Here is a 17,360-nt window from a genome sequence, read left to right on the forward strand (position 1 = left end):
CAGGAGTGGACGCCACAGCTGCCGCCCGGTCCGAGCTCCGGTCCCGGCTGCCCTTCACCGCCGTCCACCGCACGGTCCATCGGCCACAGCACCTCCACGGCAGCTCCCCGTCGACACTCGACGCCCGTGTACCTGCAATCCAAAGACCAAGCGCACGATCACACCGCACGGTTGACAATTCACTCATCACAAGCAGGATAGAGTACTCAACATTCCTCAAATATGGAATCTGATTGGTTCGCTTCTAAAATGTTGACATGCCAAAATGCGAGCAAGCCTATAAATATTAGCCGGCCAAAAAATAACTTATCTAATTGCCAAAAATTTATTAAAACAATTAACATGTCTATATTTTAGCCTACCTATACTGTTATCCAATCAAACAGATCCTTGATAACTTTTTTCGCGACAGCAGATCCTTGATAACTTGTGCTAGGCTTACAAGAATGACGTCGCTAAAATGGATACAAGACAGTGCTTTTCGCACACTATAACTTGTTTAGTTCCCAAAAAAATTTCTACAGTACCCGTCATATCGAATGTTCGGACACATGCATAGAACATTAAATGTAGTTGAAAAAATAACTAATTACACAGTCTAACTGATTAGCACGAGATTAATCTTTTATGTCTAATTAGTCTATAATTAGACATTATTTGTCAAATAACAACGAAATGTGCTACAGTACCAAAATCAATAACTTTTCACCAACTAACACAGGGTATAAACTCAAAAGGAACCCAAAAAAAAAAATCAGCTTCCTCCGTGACGTTACTGAACCTGTTGCTGCTGGGGCTGCATGGCACCGGCACTGGCACTGGCACTGCCACCCCCTCGCTGCAGCAGCAGCTGCCGCTCCCTCTCCATGCGCTGTTTCTGACCGGCGGCGACCCAGCCAAGGTACCAGGCGCGCCACCGCGGGTCGACGGCCTTGTTCCGGTGCATCTCCACGAACCCGCCGCCAGCTTCTCGCCGCCCTCCTCGAGGGCCTCCCTCCCGATCTCGGGCGCCCGGTCGAGGAAGAACTCGAGGACCACGCCCAGGTACTCGCCCCAGCGCTCCAGCCCCAGCACCGCCCGCAGGAACGTCGCGTACCGGGCCTCGTAGGTGCCGCTCGCCACCAGCGCGCACACGTCGATCTCGCCGCCCCGCGTCCGGCACAGCCGCAGGAATCGCTGCTCGATGGGGTGGAACGCCGGCCGGAAGTTGGCGCGCGCGCGGTCGCCGGAACGCGATCGCCACGCGGTCGTGCGCCAGCGCCGCCGCGTGCGCGTCCGGGAACGGGCCCACGCTGCGGTACGCCTGCCGCTCCGGGTCCACCAGGACGTGCGCCGCCCACCCGCCGCCGGGGATCGGCCTCACCCCCACGTACTGGAACCGCGGCGCCGTGGGGGCTGGTGGTCGCCCGGCCTGCGGGTGTGCTGCGGCTGCAGGAGCACCGGAGGTCGTCGGCGGCGGCGAGCCGGCGGCCCCCGGAGCTGAGCTAGAGACCGCCGCCGTCGTCATGCTGCCTCGACGAGCACGCAAGCACCGCGGCAAGGACGTGCGTGCTGGGAGGCGGTGTACCAGTTTGCCAAAGCTGTGCTTTGACCCGGGGTATTTGAAGGCGCCGCCGCTCGTCTGGTTAACGTGCAGCAGACCGACTCGGATTCGGCAAGTTCTCCGACTTGCATTCGGCCAAGTTCTCCGACTCGAGATCGGATGCGACCTGGTGGTGGTGGATCAAAGCTCGAGTACGGCCATGGCCATTACGTATTCTCGGTGGCTGATTACGTTAACCAGAGTCGAACACGGGTTTATGGTTTTACCGCATTTATTCTTTTCCAGCCACTCCAAAACGCAAAAAAAGCAGAGCACACACGTGTCCACCACCGCTCGCCGTCGCTAATGGCGATCCCCCGTCGCCTCCCTCGCCTTCCGACGGCCACCGGTGCCACCAAGCGCTTGGCTGGAACTCTCGCCGTCGACCTCGGAGGAATCGGCGCGAGACCCTCAACGGCCGCCCTGGCTGCAGCCGCTACGGCGGCCGCCGCCGCCGGCCGCGCCTCCGAGTGCTAGTCCCTCCTCCTGCGCATGTCCCGCCGCCGCGGAGCCTCCCGCCGCGATATCGTGTCCTCCCTCCTCGCCTCATCCTCTCCCACCGCCCCACAGACGCAGGTCTTCGACCTCCTCATCCGCACCTACACCCAGTCCCGCAAGCCCCGGGAGGCCTTCGAGGCCTTCCGCCTCCTCCTCGACCACCGCGTCCCCATCCCAGCCTCCGCATCCAACGCCCTCCTCGCCGCGCTCTCGCGGGCCGGGTGGCCTCACCTCACCGCGGAGGCCTACCGCCTCGTCCTCTCGTCCAACTCCGAGGTAAACGCTTACACGCTTAACATCATGGTCCACAACTACTGTAAAATCTTAGAGTTCGATAAGGTTGACACTGTCTGAAAGACCTCTAGGATCGACACAGTGCATAAACCGAGTAGGATTTCTTTCCTTTTCTTTACATCAAGAACAAAAGACTCTAGATCTATTGCATAAACGATATATGAAGGAACACAGTGAGAGAGTAGAGGGAGAGACCATCACCACCAGCGTTTGAGCTCGATCCGGCGGCCATCTCCGGTTCGCTGATGACGATATGCTCTAAGGCAGCGACGAGCAGGGCAGTGGTGTCGCTGATCAACGTCGGTGGAGGCGGTGGTGTAGCTTCCCGCTGCTCCAGCGCACCCTCTAGATCGGCTAGGGTTTAGAATGTGGGAGAGGGTACTGGTGGCGCGATGAACTTCGGTCACGGTGCCCGGCCCCTTCACCCCTCTTTATTTAGCGCTGTGCAGCGGGGGCCCACCAACCATTAAGGTTGGGCGCCCCCGATCAGGGCGCAAATCAAGGTCCTAATAGACCGTTGGGTCTATCAGGAAAGAGATCAATCCAACACTGTCATCTTCAAGATGGAGAAGAGATGCGTATTTCCGGATGTGGTTACACATAACGTGATGATTGATGCCAGGTTTCGTGCCGGAGATGTGGATGCAGCAATGGCATTGGTCGATTCGATGGCTAATAAGGGGCTGAAGCCTGGCATCGTGACATACAATTCAGTGTTGAAGGGTTTGTGCAAGCATAGAAGGTTGGATAAAGCAAAGGAGGTGTTCAGAGCAATGGGTCAGTGTGGTGTTGCAGCGGATGTTCGGAGTTTCAATATTTTGATTGGCGGATTTTGCAGAGTTGGGGAGGTTGAGGAGGCAGTGAAGTTTTACAAGGAGATGCAACAGCTTGGTGTTAAACCAGATGTGGTCAGCTTTAGCTGGTTGATTGGATTGTTCTCGACTCTCGAGGAGGGGGAAGATGGATCGTGCGGCAGAATACTTGAGGGAAATGAGGGTTTTCGGTCTGGTGCCTGATGGCGTGATTTACACAATGGTCATAGGTGGGTTTTGTAGGCCTGGGTCAATGTCTGAGGCTCTGAGGGTTAGGGATGAGATGGTTGGTTGTGGATGTCTACCAGACGTGGTAACTTACAATACACTGTTGAGCGGGCTTTGTAAGCACCACATGTTGCTTGATGCTGAGGAGCTTTTGAATGAGATGAAGGAGAGAGGGGTTACACCAGATTTATGCACTTTCACAGCTTTGATTCATGGATATTGTAGGGAGGGTAATATAGAGAAAGCATTGCAGTTGTTTGACACATTGTTGCAGCAGCGCTTGAGGCCAGATGTTGTGACATACAATAGTTTGATTGATGGGATGTGCAGAAAAGGTGATCTGGCCAAAGCTAATGAGCTATGGGATCATATGCATGCTAGAGAAATCTTCCCCAATCATGTTACCTACAGCATCCTGATAGACAGCCACTGTGAGAAGGGACAAGTTGAAGCTGCATTCAGTTTTTTGGATGAAATGGTCAATAAAGGCATTGTACCAAACATCATGACCTACAATTCCATTATCAAGGGTTATTGCCGGTCAGGTAATGTAAGAAAGGGGCAGCAGTTCTTGCAAAAAATGAGGCAAGACAACATACTGCCGGATTTAATTACTTTCAACACCTTGATCCATGGTTATATTAAAGAAGAAAATATGGGCGAAGCTTTCAATGTGTTTAACATAATGGAGAAGGAAATGGTACAGCCGGATGTTGTCACGTATAATATGCTCATAAACGGGTATTCTGAACATGGCAATGTGCAAGAAGCCGGTTGGCTTTTTAAGAAAATGGGTGCTAAAGGAATTGAACCTGATAGATATACATACATGTCTATGATAAATGGACATGTTGCAGCTGGCAACTCGAAGGAGGCATTTCAGCTTCATGATGAAATGATCCATAGAGGATTTGCTCCTGATGATAAATTCTGAGAAGTACTGGTAATGGTACCGTACTCTTGCCAGTGTCTTTGGAATTGTTGCCTCCACAGATATTGTGAATTTGATGATGAAGGTGAGTATGAGACATTTTAGCATCGAGCCTTGAAACAACATCTAGTTTTGCATTTAACCCTAATCCTTACAGTCATAGTGGAATCAACAATGAAAAATGATGTCTGGTATACTTACCTTTGTATGATATGACAAATCATGTCCTTTACCAGATCAAGAAAGAAACTTGTTAGATGTACAAGTACAAGTGGCATTGGCGGTGCAATTAATATTATTTTTCTTTTTGGCCTTTTTAGTATTTCACCCTTCTACCTGGTTTGTGACTTGGCACTGTCATATACTAACCCTGATAATTGTCTTAGGAAGTAATTACTATGGAAGTCCTCTCCCATGGGAACTTTGTATTGTGGGAGTGGTTTGTTCACCAAGGTCCAGAAATGTTGGACAGCAGAATTATAGAAAATCTTCTTAACCTCTCAGGTACTCTTTTGACCCAGCAGAAATGTTCCCTCCACATATATTCTACCTTTTACAAACTCAGCTAGGTCCAGGCTTTAATTTGCTTATTAGAAATACTTTCAGAATCATCTTACCAGGAGTTTATTTTGACAAAGCCTTTGTATATCTTACCAGGAGTAGTATGTTATCAGTTAGTGGCATTTTTTAAAACCATTTGTTTTTGTGGTTGCTAAACTCACATGTACGCTTCGATGAGTTACTTCCTGTTCAGGGGCAGATCCAGAGAAATGAGAGAGCACTGGAGCTTCATTACTTGGTCTTGGTGAGAGAGACAGATACGACACAAAGTAGGTAATGCCCGAGCTTCAAGCCTGCAACTATGGTCTACAAATTCCACGATGTGGTAAGGTTTTAAGAAATAAGAAACATGTTATTGGGTTATGGAGCTACTTGTTTGCACTGAACCCTTTGTTAGGAATATAAAGGATCGATGGGTCAGAAAAACAAAAAGTTCAGGATAAAAAGAAATTAGTGCACCCCCCAAAAAAAAAAGTTAAAAAATCTAGTGGTAGGCTTCTTTGTTGCCGAGTGACCCTTTGAAAGATGTTTCTTTTAGTGCAAATACCAGCACCCTCTTGCTCATGAAATTGTGACCAGCAGAACAACATCATTAAATTTAGTTTGTGATTATTTGCACTGCTAGGTATGATCATAAAAATCAGACAGACCTCTTTGATTGGTAAGAAAAACTATAATCCTTCTAAAATTTAGAATCTGGAGGATGTCATGTGAAACCTGGGATGGTAAGAAGATTCGAACCATGCAAAAGATGTCATTATGTTTCATCTGTCATATTAACAGCAACAATGAACAGAGTATGTACAAGATGTCATATGTACAAGCTTACCCCATTATCTACATGCAGGCTAAGCAAAAACTGCTGCACAGAAAAGATAGAAAATTGATTGGGATGCTAAATATGCGTCTCCTTCATTCTGCTCTCCAGAAGAGCAGCCAAAAGAATATTGAATGGGAAAATGAATAAAATAACACTGTATCAAAGCTGTAGATGCCTTCAAAAGTCTTCATGGGTGTGGGCATCTTCCTCCAGGATTATTGGGATCAAATGTGCAGCCTGATGCGCCGGGCATTGAGGAAGTCAAGGACGCCGAGCCTCCAGCTTGTGGCCTTGATTTCTCGCTCAGAACCCGGGATGCAGCGATGGTGGTGGCTTGTGCGCTCAGGACTAGGATGAGAATAAGAATCAAAGGCAGTGCTTGTTTTCTTTGGTACAACATAGATGACATTCTGGTATCTTCTGAAGTTTTGTAGTATCAAAGTGAGCTTCGAAGCTCACGTTTGGTAAGGCTAAATAGGTGCATATGCTTAACACTCCGCGTTTGGTTTCCTTGAGGCTCACGGTTTCGACGCGTTCAACAGTTCTGGCATGTGGAATATTAGAAAAGGTTGACCGCTGATCAAGAGCCGTCGACTCGCCGGAACGAGTTAACAGAAGGAACGCACTTCCTCAATGCTTACAGTTTGTGCTGCTATTTAAGCTTTTTTCTAGCAAGTGTTTTTTCATAAAGAAATTTTGCACCAGTTTTTCAGTTTTCAAACCCCGATGCGTGTCTCGCAAGGTACTGTAAATGTCAAACTCCTGATTTCGTCGCAGATTCGTTATGAAATCTCGCCAAATTCAGTTGGCTTGGGTGTGACACCGCGTATCCCCGGACCGCGGTTACGGGGGTGCCTTTTAGTTGATGTGGATTACGCATTCGTGATCTGAGCTTTTGCCTGGGTCAGAGACTCGGAGGCAAGATCAGTGCTGCTTCGAGGCACACACCTTTGACGACGTTGAGCAACCACGCAGACTTCTTTTTTATGTTTTTTTTTGAGACCGCGCCTTCTGAGAAAGGCCACATGAAGCCCATAAACTTTTCTGTCGAGATGGGCCCGTTAAGCTTCACAGCCCAGTCCATTTTTATTAAGAAAAGGAAATATACCTAATAGAAACCGCTTTGTTTTTCTTTCTCTCAAAAAAAAAGGAAAAAAAAATAGAACCCGCCTCGCCGAACTGGAAATTTCAAAACCTCCCGCCCGTTCTGGCCCTTTCTCCACCCGTCCGGCTGTTCCCCATCCCAATCCCCCGCCGCGCCGCTCGACCCACCCCCTCTCGCGATGCAGCCCGGCGGCGGCGGCGCGATCCGCGTGCTGAACGTGGCGGAGAAGCCGTCGGTGGCGAAGGCCGTGGCGGGGATCCTTTCGCGCGGCTCAATGCAGTCGCGGGCGGGGCGGTCTCAGTACAACCGCGTCTTCGAGTTCAACTACGCCATCCACGGTCAAGCCTGCCGCATGCTCGTAACCTCCGTCACCGGCCACCTCATGGAGCTCGAATTCGAAGACCGGTTCCGCCGCTGGCACTCCTGCGACCCCGCCGACCTTTTCCACGCCCCCGTCCGCAAGTCCGTGCCCCAGGTAAGCCGCTCGCTCTCTGCGTCCCGCCCGTGCATTTCGCCGAACAGCTCGTGGGCGCGTCCCTGCTTAGGGAGGTTCGGGTTTGATTAGTTGGTGCGTGGGTTCCTAGAGCTTACAGTCTTAGTGTCGGCATCCGCAGTATTTTGTTGTCACGTTGTGCTTCGCATTCGCGAATTTGCTGAGGTGTGAACAGTGAACTCCATCCAACAGCGTGCTTGGTGTTTCGCTGTGTACAGTATCGTGTGCCTGATGCACTAAATGAGCTCCGATGTTTGGAGTCGCTATCCCATTAGTAGAGGAACACGAAAACTGCAGATCAGCCCATTTGGTAGAGTCAATCCTCAGGCCTTTATTTAAACAGGTTACATAGAGATTGATGTTTTTTTGATGCAATCATTTGACATACGGACCTTGCAGTGTCTTAGCCTATAATTATATGCTCATAACTCAGAAGAACTGCATTTTTTAATTGAGAAGAACAACTGCATTGCATGCAGATAAATATAAAAAGCTAAAAAGGAGAAACACAACTAGACACCAAATGATTTACACCAATCATGTAGTTCAGGGCATAGTCAGCCACCTTAATATAGCTGGCCGTGGACTGGATGCTAACAGCATGCTTGGTCCTCTTCATGATGACACAATCAGTCCTTTTTTACTTCTTTCTTGTAATCTTCTCCTCTCTTACTGCTTGGATAAATTTGTTCATGCAAGCATGGGTTTATTGGCATGTTTAATTGCCTGTCTTTGGCTGCCATGTTGTGCATATATTGATATTATTTTCTTAATAGATATGAACCGTGGCATGTCATGATGTTATTGTAACCTTTTGGTTTATTTACACTTCAGTTCTATTCATGAATTTGTTCCTCCAAAATGCAGGACAAGCAGGCTATAAGACAAACTTTGGAAGAAGAAGCTAGGAGGTGCCAGTGGCTGGTGTTATGGCTTGATTGTGATAGAGAGGGTGAGAACATAGCATATGAAGTGATCGAGGTTTGTACAGGTGCTAACAGTCATCTTAACATTTGGAGGGCTCGTTTCTCAGCTTTGATTGACAGGTATTGGTTTCTATGGGTGGTCCTTTTCCCTCTAGTGCAATGATGTCATAATTCATACTCATGCCCTATTGCTTTGTCTAAAAACATTTTTCTTGAAACTGCAGGGAAATACATGAATCTGTGCAACATCTTGGCAGACCCAACAAACTATTTGCAGATGCTGTGGATGCAAGACAGGTGATTCGAGTTTGCACTAACGTCTTTAATTATCACACTAACTTTAAATATTGCCAGTCATATCTCATTTACTTGCCCTGCAACTTTCAATTATCAACCATTTTAAAATGCTCTGGCAATCTGATTGAACTCCGTGATGAACTTTTGCTGCATGTTTCCTCTAATAGACTAATACTGATAGTTTTATAATAAGATCAAAGATCTAAAGCTGCAGATTTGCTAGTATATTTTCTCTGCCATGTTATTTTTGTCAAATGGATGAGCACTTTTCTCTTCATTGTTATTTTCAAGCTTAGATAAGTAAGAAACTTTGTGCAGGAAATTGACCTTCGCATTGGTGCCTCCTTCACAAGGTTTCAAACAATGCTGTTAAAAGATGCATTTGTAATTGATGTCACTGGGGATGGAAGGAATTTAGTTCTGAGCTATGGTCCTTGTCAGGTATTTTCATTAAAGCTACTACATGTGTGCTCATTCTTTATTTTATCTAAAGTTTCTTTTCATTGCAGTTTCCAACCCTAGGCTTCATTGTTGAGCGTTTCTGGGAGATTCAAGCTCATGAACCTGAGGAGTTCTGGACAATAAATTGTACTCATACTTCAGATGAAGGCACTGCATCTTTTGGTTGGATGTAAGATGCCCTTTAGAGGTTCTTCTGATATTTTCATTCTTGAAGTCATGTGACATTTTCTTGTTCTTGGTAGACGTGGCCATTTGTTTGATTACCCATCTGCTGTTATACTCTATGAAATGTGTGTGGAAGAACCAATGGCAACAGTAAGTGCCGTCTGATCTTTTCTGTTAATATCAGTAGTTATAAACTCAAATAATCATGAACCAAGAGTACCATTTTTAACAATGGATCTTTGTTCACTGCAGGTTCAAAATGTTAGGAATCAAGAAAAGTTAAAATACCCTCCATATCCACTAAGTACTTTGGAGCTTCAAAAACGTGCTTCTAGGTACTTCAGAATGAGTTCAGAGCACACAATGAAGGTCTCAAAAATCTCGTCTTATTGGTTTATTTTTCCTTACCGGTTCCAATATCTAATATGGGGATACCTCGGTAGCTTGATTATTTGGTTGTTTTATTTGCTGGTCTCCTCCCTTTCAATTCCAGGTGGCTGAAGAACTTTATCAAGCAGGATTCATTAGTTATCCAAGGACAGAAACTGATAACTTCTCTCCAAACACTGATCTTCATGTCAGTATGGGATTTTACTTGTGGGACTTGTTTTAACATTCTTCCCTTCTGTTTTCCTGATAATTCTGCCAGACAACTTTTGTAGTTAACAATATGCCAATAGTAGTTTATTTGAAAAGTGACAAGAAACATGTACTTAGTCAATTGGTTTTCATGTATCGACAACATGTTTCCTATACGTTGTTTCCATTGATGGGAATGTACACTCTTGTTGATCTTCATTGCATTATGTCCATGGATTAGTAGGCATGTCATGACAGAATCACACTGAGAAAAATGTAAAAATGCACTCTAAACAATCTATGTCATACTCGGCTCTTGCAGTGGTTACACCATTACTCACTCTTATTTATTTATTTTTCTTGGAGGTATGCCCTTCCTTGCTTTGTCTTTTCACCTTTTAAAAATAAAAATGTGACCTATAGGCAATTGTACGTGAACAAGTGGAGCATCCAGTATGGGGATCATATGCTCACCGACTTCTAACTCCTGAAGAAAGACTTTGGAGAAATCCCAGCAATGGAGGTCATGATGACAAGGCACATCCTCCTATTCATCCAACCAAATTTTCAAGAGGTGAAAATAACTGGAGCCAAGATCACAATGTATGTAGTGCTACTAAACAGCTGAGAGACAGTCTCGCCGAGAGATCAAATTCGTTTTTAAGTGTTCTTTATAGAGGTTACTATACAAGTCTAATAAAGTTTTGTATATCTTTCTTTTTGGTGTCCAGAAATTATATGAGCTCGTTGTTCGCCATTTCCTTGCATGTTGCTCTCAACCAGCTGTTGGAGCTGAAACAACTGTTGAAATTGACATAGCTGGTGAACAGTTTACTGCATCTGGGCGTGTTGTACTTGCTGTGAGTATCCTGTTTTCCTATATTCTTCTTTTGTTGCTTCCCTTCAATCGGCTACCAATACCATCAATACTTCAAGCAGCCGTAAGTAATCAGTTTCTCTTGTGCTGCATGTTCTAGGGTTCTGTTTGAAATTACTTCTGCCATTTTCTGGTACATTTATAGAGTAAGATTATGTTAAAATATGGAATCAGTAAGGACTAATAGGGTTAGTTTGTACAGAGATGTAACATTAGCAGATTTTCTTAATGCGAAGCTGCCGTACAGAGATGTAGTGTAACATTAGCAAATTTTCTTAATGCGAAGCTGCCTCTAAGGCCTGAATAGTTGTTTCTTTTTTTTTTCTTGAACGGAATAGTTGTTTCTGCATGGGCATGAAGCTGCTAAACCCCTGAAAGATTATGTTTTTCATACACAAAACTACTCTAGTATTTATTGAAAACGGAAAAGAAAAGGGGGAATTTGTATAAATTGTGAATGTGACGACTAACAGGTGTTTTCTCTTGTTGGTTTTGTCCACCGAAAAATAGTTCTAGTGACAAAAAATTGTACTTTTATTTTTGAAAGTGTCTTCGTATGAATATACATGAGATAGCTTTTACCATAATCTGCTATGGAAAGAAAAAGGGTCAAATTTCATTTATGGCAATCGTGCTGGTTTAAATTGTACATGATATTTTTGAATGGGCTCAGTATTTCAGTTATAATTGTGTGATAATAACTGCTTCCTGATATTTGTTAGTACTCCTAAATCTGTATTGAGCAAGTCCATTAGTAAATCAGCCATCTGTTGATAGAGGAGAACCCCTGTATTCAAGGATCCTCAGCAGGCACCAATTTTTTCTGTTTTATGAACCCAATTCCTATTGATAATAAGATACTTCCATCATCTGCTTCACCTGGATCCGTTTATTTTTCTTTCTTTTAAAAGATATGCTTTTCTTCTGTAGAAAAATTATTTGGATGTTTATCGCTTTGACTCATGGGGTGGTACATTACTTCCAACGTACAACATTGGACAGCAGGTTTGCTGTAATCACATTTCATACTCTACATTTTCTTTGGTCAAGCTTTTTATCCTGCAAAGATAAACAAAAACAGGTTAAAGACTGCAGATAAATTCATACTTTGAACTTTGAACCAGAAATATGGTGGTACATTCATATTATTGATGATGTTTATGTAAACATGCGATATATGCAGCAGTGTATAATTCATGGCAATATTTATGGAGTCGCTCAATATTTGTTGATCACAACATATTTATGGCTAGTTGCTTGATTTGATTTAGAGAATGGCGATGCTCTCCAACATTTCGAATCCTATTTAATCCGATACAAAACTGACGTGAACTATCAACTTAAAATCATGCAGTTTGTTCCGACAACTTTAACACTTGATTCTGGAGTGACTCGGCCACCTCCTCTTCTTGCTGAAGCTGACCTTCTTAGCTGCATGGATAAAGTACAAAACAATCCTTCTTTTAACCTATGATATATTCTTTTTCTGTGCCAATAACTACAAATCCAGAGTTGCTGGATTGTGCCACTTACTGAATGTACCCATCTAGAATTTTAAATCATGCAAATTTGACCCTTTTTTCAATTCTATTTCCAGGCAGGAATTGGCACTGATGCAACCATGCATGATCACATAAAGAAGTTGCTTGACCGTTGTTATGCAACCAAAGATGAAAACACACGTTTCTCCCCAACAAATCTTGTATGTATCCCCTTTGATCACCTGTTATACATTTGCGTGTAGATGTCATGTAACTATCCTATCTGATCTTGTTTTTCTTTCAACGATATGTTTCCACTGTGTAATGTTTGTTTCTTAAAAATAATACTAATCTAAGTTCTGGTTTGACTAGAATACTCTGCATATTGTCCAATGTCCATATATCTAGATGCGGGCGTTGCTTTGTTAAATCCACTGATTTTGTGTGCAAATTACTCTTACCATCACAGGGTTATTGTTATTTGATGTCTGAAAGCAAACTTTTATATTTCGCTTATATAAGAGATGCATACTTTTCATGCTGCACTTGGATGTTCTAATCCAGTTCAGGCTAATCATTAATGACATTTCTTCTGCCTTTTTCCTTTTCTTGTTTATTTAGCTTCAGACTTCAGATATCTCCCATTCCTGATAAGCAAGTTTAGTATTAAATTTGAAACTAACAGTGGGCTGTGAGCCTGGTTGAGAACGAGATTAGCTTTTCTCCGATTTATTATAGTTCAATTTTTCAGTTACCTTGATAATGAGTAACGTGGCCAACTTTTGAGTGTGTTTGTCTTCTTGGAACATACCTCCGTTCGTCTAATGAAACAAACCTCTGATTCATGGGCAAAATGCAGGGTGAGGCATTGGTGATGGGTTATGATGAAATGGGGTGAGTTGATTCTAGAATTGCTGCACTTATTGAATCTGATACGATGACATATGGTTGCTTAATGCTGGCTGAAACACTATGTTTTAGGTATGAGCTTTGGAAGCCTTATTTAAGATCAATGATGGAAGCTGATATGAAATCAGTAAGCATAGGTACAAAGAGTAAATCAGAAGTACTTGAGAGTTGTTTGCAGCAGATGAAGGCTTGCTTTCTTGATGTAAGTAGTGAATTTCTTGTGTTCCATGATACATATCCAAATATTGTAATATTAAAACCATAACAAAACAAGAAAGAAAACAACTGTATTGTCACTACTTTATTTAGCTACAGTTAGTCTGAGTGTATCTACTGCAATTTGATTGCATGATGGTCGTTGGTTCAATGCAGGCAAGGGTGAACAAAGCGAAGCTCCTTGATGCAATGGGGATATTCTTTGCAAGGTGTTTTATTTTGGACACTAACGTCATTCTTTTTTACTTTTATGGCCTCTTAGCTTGAATTTGCCCTTTTCCTTTTGTAGGTCTAGTAGGCCTATAAATGAGACACAAAATCCAGTACAGGCTGTGAGGCCATGTGCTGCGTGCCGCGAATCTGAAATGGCGCTGAAGCAAAGGCAGGTAAGTTGTCTCCCTACGAGACTTTCTTTCTTTGTTTTTCTAGAGAAATTGGCTATCACCCTTATTCATTCCTGTGTTTTGCTTTTCTCTCTCTCAGACTGGTGAATTTATGGTTGGGTGCCGAAGTTATCCGCAAGTGAGTAACATGGTCTTTTGATAGAAGTAAATTACCTTATCATGCTGGAAAATCGCATGTAGAATTACAATCAATTATACAAATATGTGAACTTAAGTAACAATTTTGATATTAATAGTCTCATTGAATTTTCAGTGTAGAAACGTGGTGTGGCTCCCAGGATCTATTTCAGAAGCGTCTGTAACTAATCAAGTTTGTCCTATCTGCACACCAGGTCATCTTTAGAGTTCCATTTGTGATATAGCACTAGGAGTTTGACTTGTGTGGGTTTTTGTTTGATTTTGTTTGTTTGCCATTTCCATTAAATGGTATGAAAACTCACATTTACAGGCCCTGTTTACAAGATTCAATTTAAGTTCCGTCGGAGGGATATTCCACCAAATTTTGATGTTGATCACCTAGGTAAACTGTCCTAAATGCATTGCCCACATAGAATTATGTTTTTCTATGCTGTGCGGTTCTATTTGGGAGCACTGTCGTAAACTTAGAAAATCAACTTGTCAACTCTATCCTTGTGCTTATGGCCATTTGTTTGATAGGTTGTGTGGGTGGATGTGATGATATACTCAAAGAGCTTATGGAGATAAGTAGGTTTGGAAGTCGTAGCCAGGCTGCAACTCCAGGTTTGTGATGCTTGTCCCTACTCCCTGATTCATACGTGGGCTCATATTCCTTTTTTTCTCTAAATGAGATGTAATTGGTTTGTTGATCCTATTTCATCTGTCTCCAGTCTCCGCGTTATGCTACTAAAAGAATGGGTGTAACTTCTGTTCTAAAATATTAATTTACTTGTACGACCATATTACTTCACAGCAAGAGGGCAGACTCCGAATGGTGCAAGGCAGGGGCCTCCAAGACAGGATTTACATACTAATTTCCGTCCAGCAGGCCAACTTAATAATGAGAACCCATCGAGTATGCATTCCCAAGGTTTCCGTTCAACCCATACCCAAAACCCAAGTAACGCATCAGGTATCTGACTATTTGTGCTACTTGTTCCGCAACTATATACATAGCTGCTAGCCTGCTACCTTATCTCGAGTTGCGTTCAGATGCAGGTCAAGTGCTGTGCACTTCATGTGGAGAACCTTGCATATTGCGGATTGCAAATACAGATGCTAACAGGGGGAGGAAATTCTATAAATGTCAAGATCCTGGCTGTGGCTTCTTTAAGTATGTCATGTTCTCAACTCCGTGCTACGCCTGTGGCATATCATTAATTATGCAGCTGGTCCGATAAGGGTGTCATAACTTGCTTATATACGTAGTAAACAAATTGTTTTGGATTTCGAACAGGAGTGGAACCATTTATCTTTCGTTTAAGCTGTTGGTTCATATTTTTTTAAAGAAACCATTTTTATTTCGTGCTAGTAAACTCGGTTTGCCATGTCATGGAAGATTCCTAACTTGCATGAGTTGCCTGACGCAGATGGGAAGACGAACTGGAGAACGCTATGCCGGGAGGCCGGCGCGGGCGTGGCAGCAGCAGGCAGGCGCCTGCGTCTGCATCTGCAGGACGGAGAGGCGGCGTCCAAGCCCGAGGCCGGAGGGGCAGAGGCCGTAACGCTGACGGTGGGATGTTCGTTTCAGCGACGGGCGACACCGTGTCCGGCTGCTGCTTCACCTGCGGCGATCCTTCCCACTTCGCCAACGCCTGCCCGAATCGGAGATAGTCACCGGGAACTTTGCTCGCTATGCGTGTACAGAGACTGTCACTCTTCGCCAAAGGCTGAACCCTTCGGAAGATTTCCATGTACGAGGTGCATAGGATTAGTATTCATGTCCTGCTCAGGGTGATCTTCTAGACAAGTAAACAGAATGTGTCTATTACTACTAGTATATATATAGGTATGATTGCTTACAAAAAGGCAGAAATGGACTAGAGATCAATAAATGCCTAAGCAGGCTGTCGCTCGATCAGTGCCGCGGGGTAACCGGCCGGGGGACATGACAAGAAGCCTCCCCAGCCCATCTTTAAGCACTGCGCGTTGGGCCATATAACCAGCACCAAGATCGTACGTTTCCAGCTTGCCCGAATCCTCCGTGCGCTTGGGGATTGAGACGTCGCACGCCGTCGATCCGGTGGCCGTCGGCGCTGAGGAGGAATAGAGGGACTGGGCTAACCTGACGTCTGACCTCGTCGGCGAGATCTCTGGCCGTCTCAGCATCACCCGACACCCCACGCTCCCCGGCTCCGCCTCCTGAACTTGGCCATCGTGCTCCGTCCAATTCTCCGCTTTCCTCGTGCTGCCTCGGCATCGTAACGTTGCATCCCGGCGGCGAGCGCTACCCACCAGTCCAGTCCAGCTCCCGGTCCAGCCGTCCGACCGCGGCAGCGCGTAGCACGAGCCGCCATAGCCATTGAACGCTTCCATCTGAGCGAGTAGCTTCATCAGCATGCGCGGCTGCTCGAGGACGACGGCGCCCATGCTCGCGGCGTCCGACCTGGCGACGAACCGCGGCGGTGCGCCCTCCGCGGCTCCGCCTCGCTAGTCATCCTTGAAGCACAGAGATGGCGCCTCCTTCTCCCTGGTGGTCCGGAACACGCCTCTCACCGTCTTAGGCTCGGGAGATATGGCAGTGGAGGTGGCTGCCGTCAATGGCGCCGGCCGGTGTGAACAGGAGGCGGACGGTGTTTCATTTGCCGTCCTGGGTGGACGGTAAATGAAATACCGTCCACCCCTGGGGTCCCTCGCGGCCGTTGGATCATAGTCGTGCGACCGAGATCCACCTGGCGTATAACTGCAGGGAGCGACGGCCCCTATCGTCTTCCTCCCGCGGGGCGGGCCCGCGCGCGTTGTGTCCCCCACTCGACGACACCGGGATCCGTGGGCCCTCGCCCCGAAGTTGATCGACGGCGCCGGCTTGAACGACTCCACTGCCGCGCCCACCCTCGTGCGCTGCCTGAGCGACTAGGTGTCCAACATCGTCGTCGCCACCAAGCCCGGCGACGCGCACTGCTGGACGGTGGTGAGCCCGGGGAAGGGTGTCCGGCGCACTGGCTGCTCGACTGGCTCGGCAGGGTCGCTCTCCAGCAGCCGTTGCTGTCCGTCGTCGGAGGACGCTGCTACGTTAGCTTGCTGGAGGGGACCGTCTCTACTTCTTGCAGCTGCAGCTGCAGCCGCAGCCTCAGGCCATCCGGTACAGGTAAATCCTGTCGTTGCTGGTCGGCGGCGGCGGCGGGAGGGTGCTGAGGCACGACCGACGGATGTTTTCACGGTGGACAATGTCACTGGCCGCATGCTGGAGTTGTTAATTGGAGGTGGTGGACATCGCCGGGAAGAGGCTGGTGTCAGTGTGCCACTGCCGCGGAGGAGCCTCGACGGCCGCGCCGCGGTGTTCGCGGGCGAGACGCACTGCATGCGTACTCTTCTTCGTCTCCACCTAGACGTTCCCATCTATCGCCTCCGCCGCGATCGCCATCAGGTAGCCGCGAATTTCAGCTCCTACCATGTCGCAGCAGCACTGCAGCAGCAGCAGCAGGACTGAACCGTCGCATGAGTTCCCCCAGTCCAGCAGCTCGCGGTCAGCCGTTCGGCCAATCGGCCGCGGCAGCGCGTCCATAAAATCTGTATCTATCATGAAGCACGAGCCGCCTTAGC

The 17,360-nt window shown here is 46.2% G+C and overlaps 1 protein-coding gene and 1 pseudogene across 1 annotated transcript; both read left to right on the forward strand.

Moving 5' to 3' along the window:
• Positions 1-1,823: 1,823 nt before the first annotated feature.
• Positions 1,824-6,544, forward strand: LOC120647210 (annotated as a pseudogene).
• A 398-nt stretch (positions 6,545-6,942) lies between these two features.
• On the forward strand, positions 6,943-15,659 carry LOC120647207 (DNA topoisomerase 3-alpha-like). The gene is made up of 24 exons (XM_039923888.1): positions 6,943-7,306; positions 8,192-8,370; positions 8,475-8,547; positions 8,866-8,988; positions 9,057-9,178; positions 9,252-9,324; positions 9,427-9,543; positions 9,668-9,751; positions 10,177-10,356; positions 10,485-10,613; positions 11,561-11,635; positions 11,985-12,074; positions 12,228-12,332; positions 12,971-13,005; positions 13,093-13,222; positions 13,393-13,445; positions 13,526-13,622; positions 13,720-13,758; positions 13,894-13,972; positions 14,089-14,160; positions 14,298-14,381; positions 14,572-14,730; positions 14,811-14,931; positions 15,188-15,659. Exons 1-24 carry the CDS (start codon positions 7,010-7,012, stop codon positions 15,429-15,431), a joined length of 2,760 nt encoding a protein of 919 aa, XP_039779822.1. The 5' UTR covers positions 6,943-7,009; the 3' UTR covers positions 15,432-15,659.
• Positions 15,660-17,360: the final 1,701 nt, after the last annotated feature.

This window comes from Panicum virgatum, chromosome 9K (assembly GCF_016808335.1).
Source record: "Panicum virgatum strain AP13 chromosome 9K, P.virgatum_v5, whole genome shotgun sequence".
Classification (NCBI taxonomy): domain Eukaryota; kingdom Viridiplantae; phylum Streptophyta; class Magnoliopsida; order Poales; family Poaceae; genus Panicum; species Panicum virgatum.

Coding starts and splice junctions, on each gene's coding strand:
- LOC120647207 (XM_039923888.1), top strand. CDS start 7,010: ATGCAGCCCGGCGGCGGCGGCGCGATCCGCGTGCTGAACGTGGCGGAG. Junction 10,357..10,484: donor ACTGGAGCCAAGATCACAAT/GTATGTAGTGCT, acceptor TTTGGTGTCCAG/AAATTATATGAGCTCGTTGT. Junction 14,161..14,297: donor TTTTGATGTTGATCACCTAG/GTAAACTGTCCT, acceptor TTTGTTTGATAG/GTTGTGTGGGTGGATGTGAT.